Below are 15,466 nucleotides of genomic sequence, written 5' to 3'. Positions count from 1 at the left end.
TAAAGAAACAAACAAAAACAAAAAAAAACCCGCCTTATGACATCTATTGACATAATCATAGGTTTTTTATTTTTCAGTTTATTGATGTGTATGTAGCACACGATATCCATGGAAGGATATTTAGGTAGTGCATCTTTTGATGAATGATTTAGTTGCAATATTTCAGTCTGAGGATTCTTCTCTCTCAATAGTTTGGGTGTTCCAATGTCCTCCAGTGTATAGTGTGGGTTAATTAGATGCCATTAAAATTCTTACATTGTTTTTACCTGTTACCCTATCAACTCCTTTGAGGTCCTCCATCTCAATGTTCTAAAATAGCATGGTGCGAGTGGGTTTCGGGACCCTCTTAAGTGGGTTGAGTATGAAGTAGGACCTTTACATATCACAATCTCTGTCCTTCTGCTCTCAAGTTTTCTTTGACCAAAGTATCTCTTTGACCATTTCTATGTTCTTTCTCTGAAACTATAATTGTGTGTTGTGTTTCCTCGAATTAACATTTAATTTTTTCCCATGCTTCCATCTTTATCATTAGAAAGATTATTTCAACTTGATGTTTTAGTTAAATGAAGCATATTATATTAACAGTGCTTTAAATATTAAAATTGTTTTAAGTCCATTTCTCCTTAATGGTATGGTTTTCAGTAGATGAACTATCACCTTAAATATTTAGTATAACTTTTAGAGCAGCTTTTGGTTTCCTGAGTTCCTTGGTCAGAGTAAAAGGATCAGACAGTATAGATGGTAAAACATGTTTAAATAAATTCAAAGATTTTTGAAAAAGTGTTATTTTTATTGATTTATTTTTATTATATATATATATATAATTTTCTACTGTACAGCATGCTGACCCAGTTACACATACATGTATACATTCTTTTTTCTCACATGTTCCATCGTAATTGACTAGACAGAGTTTCCAGTGCTACACAGCAGGATCCCATTGCTAATCCATCCTGAAGGCAACATTCTGCATCTATTTACCCCAAGCTCCCAGTTCCTCCCACTCCCTCCCCTCCTGCCTTAGCAACCACAGGTCTATTCTCCAAGTCCATGATTTTCTTTTCTGTGGAAAGGTTCATTTGTGCCATATGTTAGATTCCAGATATAAGTGATATCATATGGTATTTATCTTTCTCTTTCTGACTTACTTCACTTAGAATGAGAGTCTCATGGAACAACAAAAGACCCAGAATCGCCAAAGCAATCCTGAGAAACAAAAACCAAGCAGGAGGCATAACTCTCCCAGACTTCAAGAAATACTACAAAGCCACAGTCATCAAAACAGTGTGGTACTGGTATCAAAACAGAGAGACAGACCAATGGAACAGAATAGAGAATCCGGAAATAAACCCTGACACCTATGGTCAATTCATCTTTGACAAGGGAGGCAAGAACATCAAATGGGAAAAGGAAAGTCTATTCAGCAAGCATTGCTGGGAAACCTGGACAGCTGCAGGCAAAGCAATGAAACTAGAACACACCCTCACACCATGCACAAAAATAAACTCCAAATGGCTGAAAGACTTAAATATACGACAGGACACCATCAAACTCCTAGAAGAAAACATAGGCAAAACACTCTCTGTCATCAACATCATGAATATTTTCTCAGGTCAGTCTCCCAAAGCAATAGAAATTAGAGCAAAAATAAACCCATGGGACCTCATCAAACTGAAAAGCTTTTGCACAGCAAAGGAAACCCAAAAGAAAACAAAAAGACAACTTACAGAATGGGAGAAAACAGTTTCAAATGATGCAACGGACAAGGGCTTAATCTCTAGAATATATAAGCAACTTATACAACCCAACAGCAAAAAAAACCCAATCAATCAATGGAAAAATGGGCAAAAGACCTGAATAGACATTTCTCCAAAGAAGATATACAGATGGCCAACAAACACATGAAAAAATGCTCAACATCGCTGATTATAAGAGAAATGCAAATCAAAACTACCACGAGATACCACCTCACACCAGTCAGAATGGCCATCATTAATAAATCCACAAATAACAAGTGCTGGAGGGGCTGTGGAGAAAAGGGAACCCTCCTGCACTGCTGGTGGGAATGTAAACTGGTACAGCCACTATGGAGAACAGTTTGGAGATACCTTAGAAATCTATACATAGAACTTCCATATGACCCTGCAATCCCACTCTTGGGCATCTATCCGGACAAAGCTCTACTTTTTATGGCTGAGTAGTATTCCATTGTGTATATATACCACATCTTCCTGATCCAGTCATCTGTTAGTGGACATTTGGGTTGATTCCATGTCTTGGCTAGTGTGAATAGAACTGCAATGAACATGTGGGTGCGTGTGTCTTTTTTTTTTTTTTTTTTTTTTTTTTTTTGCCTTTTTTTGAGCTGCTCCTGTGGCATATGGAGGTTCCCAGGCTAGGGGTCTAATCGGAACTGTAGCCACCGGCCTACACCAGAGCCACAGCAATGTGGGATCCAAGCCATGTCTGCGAACCACACCACAGCTTATGGCAATGCCAGATCCTTAACCCACCGAGCAAGGCCAGGGATGGAACCCATAGCCTCATGGTTCCTAGTCAGATTTGTTAACCACTGCACCATGACAGGAACTCCTCATGTGTCTTTTTTTAAGGAAAGTTTTGTCCGTATACATTCCCAAGAGTGGAATTGCTGGGTCATACGGTAGTTCTGTGTATAATTTTCTAAGGTACCTCCATACTGTTCTTCATAGTGGTTGTACCAGCTTACATTCCCACTGACAGTGCAGGAGGGTTCCCTTTTCTCCACATCCCCTCCAGCATTTGTTATTTGTAGACTTATTAATGATGGCTGTTGTGACTGGTGTGAGGTGGTATCTGATAGTAGTTTTGATATGCATTTCTCTAATAATCAGTGATGTTGAATATCTTTTCATGTGTTTTTTGGCCATCTGTATGTCTTCTTTGGAGAATTGTCTGTTCAGATCTTCTGCCCATTTTCGATGGGGTTGGTTTTTTTTTTTCGGTATTGAGCTGTAGATGGTGTTAATAAATTTTGGAGATGAATCCCTTGTCAGTTGATTCATTTGCAAATATTTTTTCCCATTCTGTGGGTTGTCTTTTCGTTTTGTTTAGGGTTTCCTTTGCTGTGCAGAAACTTTTAAGTTTTATTTGGTCCCGTTTGTTACTTTTTGTTTTTACTGTCATTACTCTAAGAGATGGATCTGAGAAGATGTTGCTGTCATTTATGTTGGAGAGTTCTTGGCCTATGTTTTCCTCTAAGATTTTTATAGTATCTGGTCTTATATCTAGGTCTTTAATCCATTTTGAGTTGATTTTTGTGTATGTTGTTAGGGAGTGTTCTAATTTCATTCTTTTCCATGTGGCTGTCCAGTTTTCCCAGCACCACTTATTGAACAAGCTGTCTTTTCTCCATTGCACATTCTTGCCTCCTTTGCAGTAGATTAATACTGTAGGTACGTGGGTTTAATTCTGGGCTTTATATCCTGTTCCACTGATCTGTATGTCTGTCTTTGTGCCAGTACTGTACGCTTTGGATGATTGTTGCTTTGTAGTATAGTCTGAAGTCAGGGAGCCTGATTGCACCAGCTCCATTTTTCTTTTTCAGGATGTCTTTGTCTGGGTCTTTTGTGCTTCCAAACAAATTTTAAAATACTTTCTTCGAGTTCTGTGAAAAATGTGCTTGGTAATTTGATAGGGATTGCGCTGAATCTGTAGATTGCCTTAGGGAGTATAGTCATTTTGATAATATTGACTCTTCCAATCCATGAGCATGGTATGTCTTTCCATCTATTTGTGTCATCTCTGATTTCTTTCATCAGTGTCTTATGGTTTTCAGAGTACAGGTCTTTTGTCTCTTTGGGTAGGTTTACTCCTAAGTATTTTATTCTTTTGGGTGTGATGGTAAACGAGATTGCTTCCCTAATTTCTCTTTCTGATCTTTCATTGCCAGTGTATAGAAATGCTGTTGATTTCTGCGTATTAATTTTGTATCCTGCAACTTTGCCACATTCATTGATGAGCTCTAACAGTTTTCTGGTAGAGTCTTTAGGATTCTCTAGGTATAGTATCATGTCATCTGCAAATAGTGATAGCTTTACTTCTTCCTTTCTGATTTGGATTCCTTTTATCTCTTTTACTTCTCTGATTCCTGTGGCTAGGACTTCTAAAACTGTTGAAGAGTAGTGGCAAGAGCAGACATCCTTGTCTTGTTCCTGATCTCAGCAGGAATTCTTTCAGCTTTTCACCATTGAGAATGATGTTTGCCGTGGGTTTGTCATATATGGCCTTTATCATGTTGAGATAGGTTCCCATTATGCCCACTTTCTGAAGGGTCTTTATCAGAAATGGGTGTTGGATTTTGCCAAAGGCTTTTTCTGCATCTATGGAGAGGATCATATGGCTTTTATTCTTCAGTTTGTTAATGTGGTGTATCACACTGATGGATTTGTGGATATTGAAAAACCCTTGCATCGCTGGGATAAATCCCACTTGATCATGACATACAATCCTTTTAATGTATTGTTGGATGTGCATTGCTAGTATTTTGTTGAGGAGTTTTGCATTGATGTTCATCAGTGAAATTGGCCTGTAGTTTTCTTTTTTTGTGGAGTCTTTGTCTGGTTTTGGTATCAGGGTGATGGTGACCTCATAGAATGAGTTTGGGAGTGTCTCTTCCTCTGCAATTTTTTGAAATAGTTTCAGAAGGATAAGCGTTAGCAGCTCTTCTCTAAATGTTTGATAGAATTCGCCTGTGAAGCCATCTGGTCCTGGACTTTTGTTTGCTGGAAGTTTTTAAATCACAGTTTCAATTTCAGTTCTTGTGATGGGTCCATTCATCTTTTCTATTTCATCTTGGTTTAGTCTTGGAAGATTGTGCTTTTCTAAGAATTTGTCCATTTCGTCTAGGTTTTCCATTTTATTGGCGTATAGTTGCATATAGTAGTCTCTTAGGATCTTTTGTATTTGTGTGGTGTCTATTGTTATTTCTGCTTTTTCATTTCTAATTTCATTGATTTGAGTCCTCTCTCTTTTTTGCTGGATAAGTCTGGCTAGGGGTTTATCAATTTTGTTGATCTTTTCAAAGAACCAGATTTTCATTTCATTGATCTTTTCTATGGTTTTCTTTGTTTCTATTTCATTGATTTCTACTCTGATCTTTTGATCTTTATGATTTCTTTCCTTCTACTAACTTTAGGTCTTGTCTGGTCTTCTGTCTCGAGCTGCTTCTGATGTAAAGTCAGCTTGTTTGTTTGAGCTTTTTCTTGTTTCCTGCGGTGGGCTTGTATTGCTATAAACTTTCCTCTTAGAACGGCTTTTGCTGCATCCCATAGGTTTTGGAGTATTGCATCTTTGTTGTCATTTGCTGCTAGGTATTATTTAATTTCCTCTTTGATTTCTTCAGTGATCCATTGGCTGCTTAGTCTCCATGTGTTTGTGTTTTTTGCAGTTTTTTTCTTGTTGATTTCTAGTCGTATGGCATTGTAGTCAGAAACAATGCTTGATATGACTTCAATTTTCTTAAAGTTACCTAGATTTGATTTATAGCCCAGGATGTGATCAATCTTAGAGAATGTTCCATGTGCACTTGAGAAGAATATGTGTTCTGTTGTTTTTGGATGGAATGTCCTATAAATATCTGTTAAGTCCATGTGGTTTAATGATTCATTTAGGGCCTGTGTTTCCTTATTGATTTTCTGTCTGGATGATCTGTCCATTGCTGTAAGTGGGGTGTTAAAGTCCCCCACTATTATTGTGTTATTGTTGATTTGTCCTTTTAGCTTGTTAGCAGTTGCCTTATATATTGTGGAGAACCTATGTTGGGTGCGTAGATATTTAAAATTGTTATATCATCTTCTTGGATTGATCCTTTGATCATTATGTAATGTCCTTCTTTGTCCCTGAAAATATTCTTCAGTTTAAAGTCTATTTTGTCTGATATGAGTATTGCTACTCCAGCTTTCTTTTGATTCCTATTTGCCTGGAGTTTTTCCTTCCATCCTCTCACTTTCAGTTTTGCATGTGTCCCTATAAGTGAAATGAGTCTCTTGAAGATAGTGTATATATGGGTCTTGTTTTTGTATCCATTCAGCCAGTCTCTGTCTTTTGGTTGGGGCATTTCATCCATTAACATTTAATGTAATTATTGATATGTATGTTCTTATTACTATATTAGTTGCTTTGGATTTGGTTTTCTTGCTCTTTTTTCTTCTCTTGTTCTGTTCTCTTGTGGTTTGATGACTATCTTTAGTGTTGCACTTGAGTTGATTTTTCTTATTTGTGCATCAATTGTAGATTTGGTTTGCAGTTACTCTGAAGTTTTAAATGAGTCTATATATATATGAGATTGTTTTAAGTTGTTAGTCTCTTAATTGCAAGTGCATCTCCAGTGTCCTACATTTGTACCCTCCTCACGATTTCTGATTTTGGTGGCATAATTGTGTATGGATGATTTCGTATCTTTACTGTATGTATATCTTTACTGGTGAGTCTTGTCGTTTGCGGTATTTGTGTTTCCTATTGCAGCTTTTTCTTTTCTGCCTAGAGAAGTTCCTTTAGTATTTGTTGTAAAGCTGGTTTACCGTTGCTGAATTCTCTTTAGCTTTTGCTTATTTGTGAGGCTTTTGATTTCTCCTTCAAATCTGAATGAAGGCCTTGCTGGGTAGAGTAATCTTGGTTGGAGGTTTCATCCTTTCTTCACATTAAGTATATCATGCCACTCCCTTCTGGCCTGGAGAATTTCTGCTGAAAAATCTGCCAATAACCTTATCAGGGTTCCCTTGTATGTTACTTGTTTCTTTTCCTTAGCTGCTTTCAGTATTTTCTCTTTGTCTTTAATTTTGGTCAGTTTGATTAATATGTGTTTTGGTATATTCCTCCTTGGGTTTTTTGGTATGGTACTCATTGTGGTTCCTGGATTTGAGTGAGGGGTTCCTTTCCTGTGTTAGGGAAGTTTCCGGCTATTATCTCTTTGAATATTTTTTCTGTCTCCTTCTCTCTATCTTCTCCTCTGGCACCCCTATAATACAGATGTTGGTGCATTTAATATTGTCCTAGAGTTCTCTGAGACCCTCTTCATTTGTTTTCAGTCTTTTTTCTCTTTTCTGTTCCACATCTGTGATTTCCACTAATCTGTCCTCCACCTCGCTTATTCGTTCTTCTGTTAACTGAAATAAAAAATTGACTGGAAGCAGCTATTGTATTTTGCATCTCTTCTTGTTTAAGTTTTATATCTTGTATCTCTTTGCTCAGTGTTTGCTGTAAGTTATCCATCTTTGCCTCCAGTTTATTTCCAATGTCTTGCGTCATCTTCAGATTAACAGTCTAAAGTCTTTTTCCTGGAGGCTGAGAATCTCCTGATCACTTAGCTATTTTTCTGGGGTTTTTTATTTCTCCCTCATCTGAGTTATATTTCTCTGTCTTTTTATTTTGATAGGTTTTTGGTGTGGTGACCTTTTTACAGATAATAGAGTTGTAGCCTCTCTTCCTTCTGGTGTCTGCCCCCCTTGTGGCTGAAGTCGGTATGGGGGCTTGCTGTAGGCTTCCTGATGGGAGGGACTAATGCCTGCCCACTGGTAGGTGGAGCTGATTCCTGTCCCTCTGGTGGGTGGGGCTTTGTCTCTGGGTGAGAGTAGAGGTGGCTGTGTGCCTGGTGGGTGTTTAGGCAGCCTGTTTACTGAGGGACAGGGCTGTGATCCCACCTGGATTGTTTGCCCTGGAACTTCTCAGCAGTGACAGGTGGGCCAGATTTTCCCAAAATGACCACCTCCAGAGAAAGGCATGCTGATGAATGTTCCCAAGAGCTTTGCTTCCAATGTCCTTCTCCCACAACAAGCCACATTCACCCCTGTTTTCCCAGGAGGTCCTCCAAGAACTGAAGTCAGGTCTGACCCAGATTGACATGGAGACTTTGCTTTGCCCTGGGACCCAGTGCATGTGAAAGTCTGTGTGTGCCTTTTAAGGAAGGGGTCTCCGTTTCCCCCAGTCCCGTGGAGGTCCTGCACACAAGCCCCACTGACCCTCAATGCCAGATGCTCCAGGGGCTCTTTCTCCCAATGCCAGACCCCCAGGCATGGGGACTTGATGTGGGCCTCAAAACTCTTACTCCTGTAGGTGAATATCTATGATACAGTTACTTTCTAGGCTTTGGGGCTTCCCACCTAGGAGGGATGGGGTTGCTTATATCACATAATCACCCCGCTGCCTCTTGATGTGGTCTCCTCTTTGTCTTCTGGAGTAGGATATCTTTTTGAAAGTTTCCGGTCCATTTGGTTGAGGATTGTTAAGCATTTGTTGGTAATTTTGTTGTCTTTATGAGAGAAGTTGAGCTCCAGTCCTTCTGTTCTGCCATCTTAATCCCATTTCCAAGGATCTTCTTGAAGAAGAAATCTCTCCATCCCTAGGAAATATGCTGCCTCCATCTCTTCTTTGTCTGTGTCTCTTCCGACATTCCCAAGGGTGTAGACCAAGCAGTGACACTGCCTCAGGGCTCAAGGTTCTGTGAGGCAGCTCTTTGCTTTCTTTCTAGCACCAAAATCCACTCTCCAAAGAGCAGTGAGAATGGATTTTAAAAAATTAGTTACTTACTTAGCTATTTATTCCTTAAAGTACAGTTGGTTAACAATGTTTTGCCAATTTCTGCTGTACAGCAAAGTGACACAGTCATACCATGACCTCTTAAAAATGTGAACTGTGGCTTAGCATCTTTTGATCTTTAGAGCAGAGATGACCATGATCTTGCCCCTCCCTTATGGCTCGGCTCACCCCCCACCCTGTGATCTAGAATGTTCTCATTTGGGTCTGAGGTTATTTGGATCAGCTTTTCACTCTGCGTGAAAGAGTCTTGTCCTACATCTAGGACTGAGTTCTTCTCATGATTGAGGTGTCACCCCTTAGGTAGAGCCCTCTATCATCCCTTCCCCTTAAGAGGGCATTCTCAATCCATTCTGTCACCCTAGGTTTTTTATTCTTGCATATCATCAAGGTATTTCATTTTTTAAAGTTTCTTTGATGTACAGTTGATTGACAATGTAGTGATAATCTCTGCTGTACCACCAAGTGATTCAGTCCTGCATGTAGACATAGCCGTTCTCTTTCAGATTCTTTCCCCCATAGCTGTTTCACTTCTCTGCTTTCCTCCACCACCTCACCCCAACAATTCCAAAACAAAGACCCTTGAAGGCAGAGATTGTCAATCTTTGCTCAAGGCTTGATGTTGGTACTTTACTGAGTAACTCCTAAAGCTAACCTTCGTTATGACCCTTGTTTTGTTCTGTTTTGCCTCACATCTCTGTCTTAGCCCACAGGAGAAAGTACAGAGAGAGGATGAAGGATAAAATACTGCTGATGTGGGACAGTATCCCTTGGCCTGAAGGCCACATCTATCTCCGTCACATGACCGAGCAGGAGCACGAAGAGCTGAGGAGCCTACTGTATCCTAACAGGACTGGAGCCCAGCCCGAGACCATCATCTTGGGGGGCAGAGCAGGGGTTGGGAAGACCATCCTGGCCATGAAAGTCATGCTGCATTGGGCAGAGGGCTCTCTCTTTCAGCACAGATTCTCCTACGTTTTCTATATCAGCTGCCACAAGCTTCAAAGAATGAGGAACACCACCTTTGTTGGCCTGCTTTCCCAGGACTGGCCCGACTCTCAGATCCCCCTCACCGAGTTGATCAATCATTCCGAAAGGCTCCTGTTCATCGTTGACGGCTTTGAGGAAAGTGCTGTGTCCTCCACCCTGGAGAGGAGCCCACCCTGTTCAGACTGGTATACGCCACTCCCAGGGGACAGACTCATCCTCCACTTGCTGAAGAAGGAGTTGGTGCCCCAGGCTACCTTACTGATAACAGCCCGTGACACTCAGATTGCCTATCTTAAAAAGTTGTTACCGAACCCACACTTCATCTTCATCTCAGGCTTCACAGAGGAAGACCGGGGGGAGTACTTCATCAGGTTCTTTGGTGACCAAGACAAAGCTAATGCAATCTTGCGATGGCTAAGACAAAATGAAACTCTCTTTGATTGGTGTTCTGCCCCCCTGGTCTGCTGGACTGTCTGTTCCAGCCTGATGTGGCAGATGACAAGAAATCCTTCTTTCGAGATGAGCACCCAGACCGTGACCAGTATCTATGCCTATTTTTTTTCCCAATTGTTCACAACAGCAGAGGTGAATTTGTCAGATCAGAGCTGGCCGGAGCAGTGGAGAGCCCTCTGCTCTCTGGCTGCAGAAGGAATGTGGTGCTTGAATTCTGTATTTGCGAAAGAGGTCCTGGAACACTGCCATCTGGAGGCCTCTTTTATTGATTATCTCTTGAGGTTGAATATTCTTCAAAAGGTCATTGACTGTGAGGGCTGCATCGCTTTCACTCACCAAAGTTTCCAGATGTTTTTTGGGGCCATGTTCTATCTGCTCCGGGGGACAGAAGGATCTGTTGGTGGACTTCCAAAGTTTGACGAGATAAAGGTGTTCATAAATGGTGTCTTCACTGACACCAACCTGTACTGGCATCAGATAGCGCTTTTTCTCTTTGGTCTTTTCAAAAGAGACTTAGCACGAGAACTAGAAGTTAGTCTACACTGTGAAATGTCTCCCAGGGTAATATATGCATTATTAGATTGGACGGAAGCGTTGGCTGTGGACGATCCTGCCTACATCCATTTCGAGTTCCTTCAGTTTTTTCAGTGCTTGTGTGAGATGCAGGATGAAAACCTTGTGCAGAAGGTTTTGAATCGCCTTCTTGAAGCTGATATTGACATCGATAAGAATGAGGGACTCCATGCTTCGTCCTTATGCCTGAAGCACTGTCCAAAGTTAACTAGGCTGAGGCTCTCCATCAGCAGTCCCATTCCTCAAGTGCAAACTCGGCGGTGAGTCATGGAAAAACCATCCCTTCCCTAACTCTCTCATCCGCAAGGCACTGCCCAAGATCTTCTACCAAAAAACCAGTGGTTCGTAGATGTTGTGTTATTGATGGTTATGATAGACCAGACATTCTAGTTCATCTGTAACCTGTGAGTATATTTTCCTTGAGGTATGATGAAGGGTTTCTTGGCCATGTTTGCTCATCTCCTTAAAGGTAGGTTGTCTGTCTCGGGCATTGCGTGTTGAAGCATCATGTACCAGTCACTGTATGGTGACAGCTACTTGGGTCTGAGCAATGGCCATAACTGCATGGAGGGGGAACTGTTACTTCATTCAGAGAGGAGAAAACTGATGGGTGAAAGTGCAATTTGCTTAGGTCATTGTGGCTATTGAGTGGCCTCACCTAGATCAGTGCCCGGCTTGCTTTGAGAGCTCCTGGCTTTTTTTGCCTTTTTTAGGGCCTCACCTGTGGCATACAAAAATTCTCAGGCTAGGGGTTGAATTGGAGCTGCAGCTGCCAGCCTCCACCACAGCCACAGCAACGTGGGATCCGAGCTGAATCTGCCACCCACACCACAGCCCACAGCAATGCCAGATCCTTAACACACTGAGCAAGGCCAGGGATCAAACCCACATCCTTATGGATCCTAGTCAGATTTCTTTCTCCTGAGCCACAGTGGGAACTCCGAGACTAACTTCTTTGTGTTCACCCAGATTGGAATAGTAGTAAGATGCTTGGCTTGGGGAGTCTGGGCTAATTAATGTTCAATATATTTTGGCTGTCATTTGTCTTGTCTTGACATACTGAAAACTTAAAAGAGGGGGCTTTATTTGGGTAGCATTCACTGTTGGGTCACGTAAACACCACTCCTACAAAGTGATTTTTCCAAGGATAATTCCATTTGTTAGGAGAGTAAGACTCAGTTGACATTATCCCTTTCTTAACGTACTGTCATCTTAAAGCTTAAGGACATTTCAGACCTTCCCTAAAGGTGATGATAGATCTTCTGATACTGAGGTTATTTCCTACTTCTCTACAGCACAGCTTCTTACTATTTTTTTTCTCAGTAATCTTAAACTCTGTATATCAGTATTAACTGGTAAACACATGGATGCAAAGGCATATATATACATCTCTCTCACACACACACACTCTCTCTCTCTCTCTCTCTCTCTCTCTCATGAATACGCTGGTTAAAGTCGGAAACAACTTCTCTAACCAGTACTACAGTTCCAGACTTAAGGAATGGAATTTTATATCCTTGAGACGCTTTCAGAATGTATTTGTTTTACTTCCCTCATCACATCTGAGATGGAAAAATTAATCTCTGACTTTAATGCTTTTTTTCCCCTTAACATGGAGAGCCTACTGCACTAGGAAGATTCCCAATAATTAGAATTTTAATGATTCTAAGTTCTAAATACTAACACGAATCTTCTACTCATTACAAAATCCTCTTTTACTGCACACACTTTAAAGGCAGAAATTTGGAACACAAAATAAACACTGCTAATGGGGGAAAAAGTCTGAGTCTGTCCTTTTTTTTTTTTTTGTCTTTTTTCCTTTTCTAGGGCTGCTCCCGTGGCATATGGAGGTTCCCAGGCTAGGGGTCTAATTGGAACTGTAGCCGCTGGCCTATACCACAACCACAGCAACGTGGGATCCGAGCCACATCTGCAACCCACTATGGTCGGATCCTTAACCCACTGAGCGAGGCCAGGGATCAAACCCACAACCTCATGGTTCCTAGTTGGATTTTTTTTTTTGTCTTTTGTCTTTGTTGTTGTTGTTGTTGTTGTTATTGTTGCTATTTCTTGGGCTGCTCCCGCGGCATATGGAGGTTCCCAGGCTAGGGGTTGAATCGGAGCTGTAGCCACCAGCCTACGCCAGAGCCACAGCAACGCGGGATCCGAGCCGCGTCTGCAACCTACACCACAGCTCACGGCAACGCCGGATCCTTAACCCACTGAGCAAGGGCAGGGATCGAACCCGCAACCTCATGGTTCCTAGTCGGATTTGTTAACCACTGCGCCACGACGGGAACTCCTCTAGTTGGATTTGTTAACCACTGAGCCACGATGGGAACTCCTGATTCTGTCTTAAATGTACTTAAGTCTGAACTTTTAAGGATTATGAACTTGGAAAGAGTAAGAAACTTAAGTGGTTTCTTTCCTCTGAAAAGAATTGTTGAGATTTGGGAAATAAAACATCGGGTGTGTGTGTGTGTGTGTGTGTGTGTGTGTGTGTGTGTGTGTGTGTGTGTGTGTGTGTGTGTGTGTGTGTGTGTGTGTGTGTGTGTGTGTGTGTGTGTGTGTGTGTGTGTGTGTGGTATTTTTAGGGCCACACCCACAGCATATGGAAGTTCCAAGGCTGGTGGCCTAATTTGAGTTGCTGCTGCCAGCCTACACCACAGACACAGTAATGCCAGAACTGAGCCAAGTCTGCAACCTAAACCACAGCTCACAGCAGTGCTGGATCCTTTAATCCACTGAGCGAGGCCAGGGATTGAATCTTCGTCCTCATGGATACCCGTTGGGCTCATTGCTCCTGAGTCACATTGGGAACTCCAAACATGGGGAGTTTTGAGAACTGTGCTTTGGGGGTTAGACTTTTTCATGTTCAGAAGTCCAGGGAGTTCCTTTTGTTAGAAACATCTTGTAGGTGTTAGTTTAGTTTCATTTACTCCGATAAGACTTCTCTCTTCTCCCTCCCTCAGGGAAAGGGTTGTCGACTTTAAGATGCATCAGTGGCAGGACATTTGCTCCGTGTTCTGCAATGGACATATGAGAGAGCTGGACTTGAGTAACAGTAAGCTTAATACATTATATATGAAGAAACTCTGTCACGAGCTTGGAAGTTCAAGGTGCAAACTCCAAAAGCTGACGTAAGTGTGAGACTCTCACAGTTTGAAGAATTCCATGGGAGAATAGCCCAACTTTTCTCTTGTGGTTACAGCAGTCAGTATCTATTGGGCAGAAAGTAAGCTAGGTGCTCAGGAGAATAAAAATAAAGGGACTTAGATTTCTGAAGGTGCTATTGAGGCAAAGTGGATGGAAATTTTCAAAAAAGGACAATCTGAAAACAACCTAAATGTCCATCAACAGAGGAATGGATAAAGAAGATGTGGTAATAGGTACAAGGGAATATTACTCAGCCATGAAAAGAATGAAAGAGTAATCCCCTTCATGACTCAGTGGTTAATGAACCCAACTAGGATCCATGAGGATGCAGGTTTGATCCCTGGCCTTGCTCAGTTGGGTTTCTTTCCTCTGAAAAGAATTGTTGAATACTTCATAGTTCAGGTATCCCAATGGCAACTCAGATGGTGGGTTCAGTGGGCTCTGGCATCACCTCTATAGAAAGTCGTATAGTGTGATTTCCTGGGAGAGAGTACCCACAAAATAGAGAAGATGAGGTGTTCAGAGTACCACTGTGAAACTAAAAGTGATGATTCAAAAGATACTCATCTCACAATTTTAGTTAAAAATGGCCATCTCTCATGAATGATCTTACACTAGAGGTAGACTAATTTTTCCTTAAGCCTTTTTGGGGGAGACAGCTGTTTTGAGCTATGTATGAAAGAATAGAGAACTTCTCGGACAGGATGGGACAAAGTGCTTGAGAAGAACTAAAGGTGTGTGGAGTCCATGAGAAGTGTTATGCGTCTTCAGGAATGTTAAGTAGTTTGTGGTGTAGCATGCATTCATTCAGCAGATATTTATCAGGCATCTTCTACCTATTTAAAGTAATAGAAGTGAACGTAACAGGTACTTCTTAAAAGTTTTTTTAAAATTAAAAAAAATTTTAATTGTTATTTCCCGCTGTACAGTGGGAATTGTTATTTTTTTTTTCCTGCTGTACAGCATGGTGACCCAGTTACACATACACGTATACATTCTTTCTTTCTCCCATTATCATGCTCCATCATAAGTGACCAGACATAGTTCCCAGTGCTACACAGCAGGATCTCATTGCTAATCCATTCCAAAGGCAATAGTCTGCATCTATTAACCCCAAGCTCCCAATCCACCCCCTCCCTCCCCCTCCCCCTTGGTAACCACAAATCTATTCTCCAAGTCCATGATTTGCTTTTCTGTGGAAAGATTCACCTGTGCCATATATTAGATTCCAGATATAAGTGATATGATATGGTGTTTGTCTTTCTCTTTCTGACTTACTTCACTCCTGAAAAATTTTTATTAGAGTATAGTTGGTTTATAATGTGCTAATTTCTGATGTACAGAAAATGACTCAGTCATGCATATATTTGTGTGTGTATACATACATTCCCTTTCTTATATTCCATCTTGTTCTCTTTTAAGAGGTTGACTATAGTTTCCTGTGCTGTACAGCAGGACCTCATTGCTTATCCCACTCTAAATGTCCTGGTCGGCATCTACCAACCCCAAACTCCCCATCCATCCCACTCCCTTCCCCACTCCCTTGGTAACCACACATCTGTTCTCCGTGTCTGTGAGTCTGTTTCTGCTTTGTAGATGGGATTATTTGTGCCATGTTTTATATTTCACGTAAAAGTGATATCATACGGTATTTGTCTTTTTTGTTTTAATTTAGTATGAGGATCTCAGGTTGCATCCATGTTGTTGCACATGGCCTTATTTC

At 41.2% G+C, this 15,466-nt stretch overlaps 1 protein-coding gene across 6 annotated transcripts in view; it reads left to right on the top strand.

Moving 5' to 3' along the window:
- Positions 1-15,466, top strand: part of NLRP13 (NLR family pyrin domain containing 13) — a 107,802-nt gene that overhangs the window by 55,930 nt on the left and 36,406 nt on the right. For 4 of the 6 annotated variants that reach the window (XR_014806756.1, XM_084962184.1, XM_084962183.1 and 1 more), the window contains 2 exons: positions 9,278-10,847; positions 13,560-13,727. Coding sequence is in view for 5 of the 6 variants with exons in the window: in XM_084962184.1 (XP_084818310.1) it covers positions 9,278-10,847; positions 13,560-13,727 (1,738 nt within the window). In the remaining variant the exon portion in view is untranslated. Of the gene's footprint in view, positions 1-1,157; positions 1,613-9,277; positions 10,848-13,559; positions 13,728-15,466 lie in introns of all 6 variants that reach the window. The other 2 variants (XM_084962185.1, XM_084962186.1) reach the window with 2 other exon arrangements.

Source organism: Sus scrofa, chromosome 6 (genome assembly GCF_054392235.1).
Source record: "Sus scrofa isolate SSC_HxYL_T2T_F1_AM1 chromosome 6, Sscrofa_HxYL_maternal_Yorkshire_Landrace_v2.0, whole genome shotgun sequence".
In the NCBI taxonomy this organism is placed as follows: domain Eukaryota; kingdom Metazoa; phylum Chordata; class Mammalia; order Artiodactyla; family Suidae; genus Sus; species Sus scrofa.
Note: the sequence above shows the minus strand (reverse complement) of the source record. Positions and strands in the feature narration are given on the sequence as shown.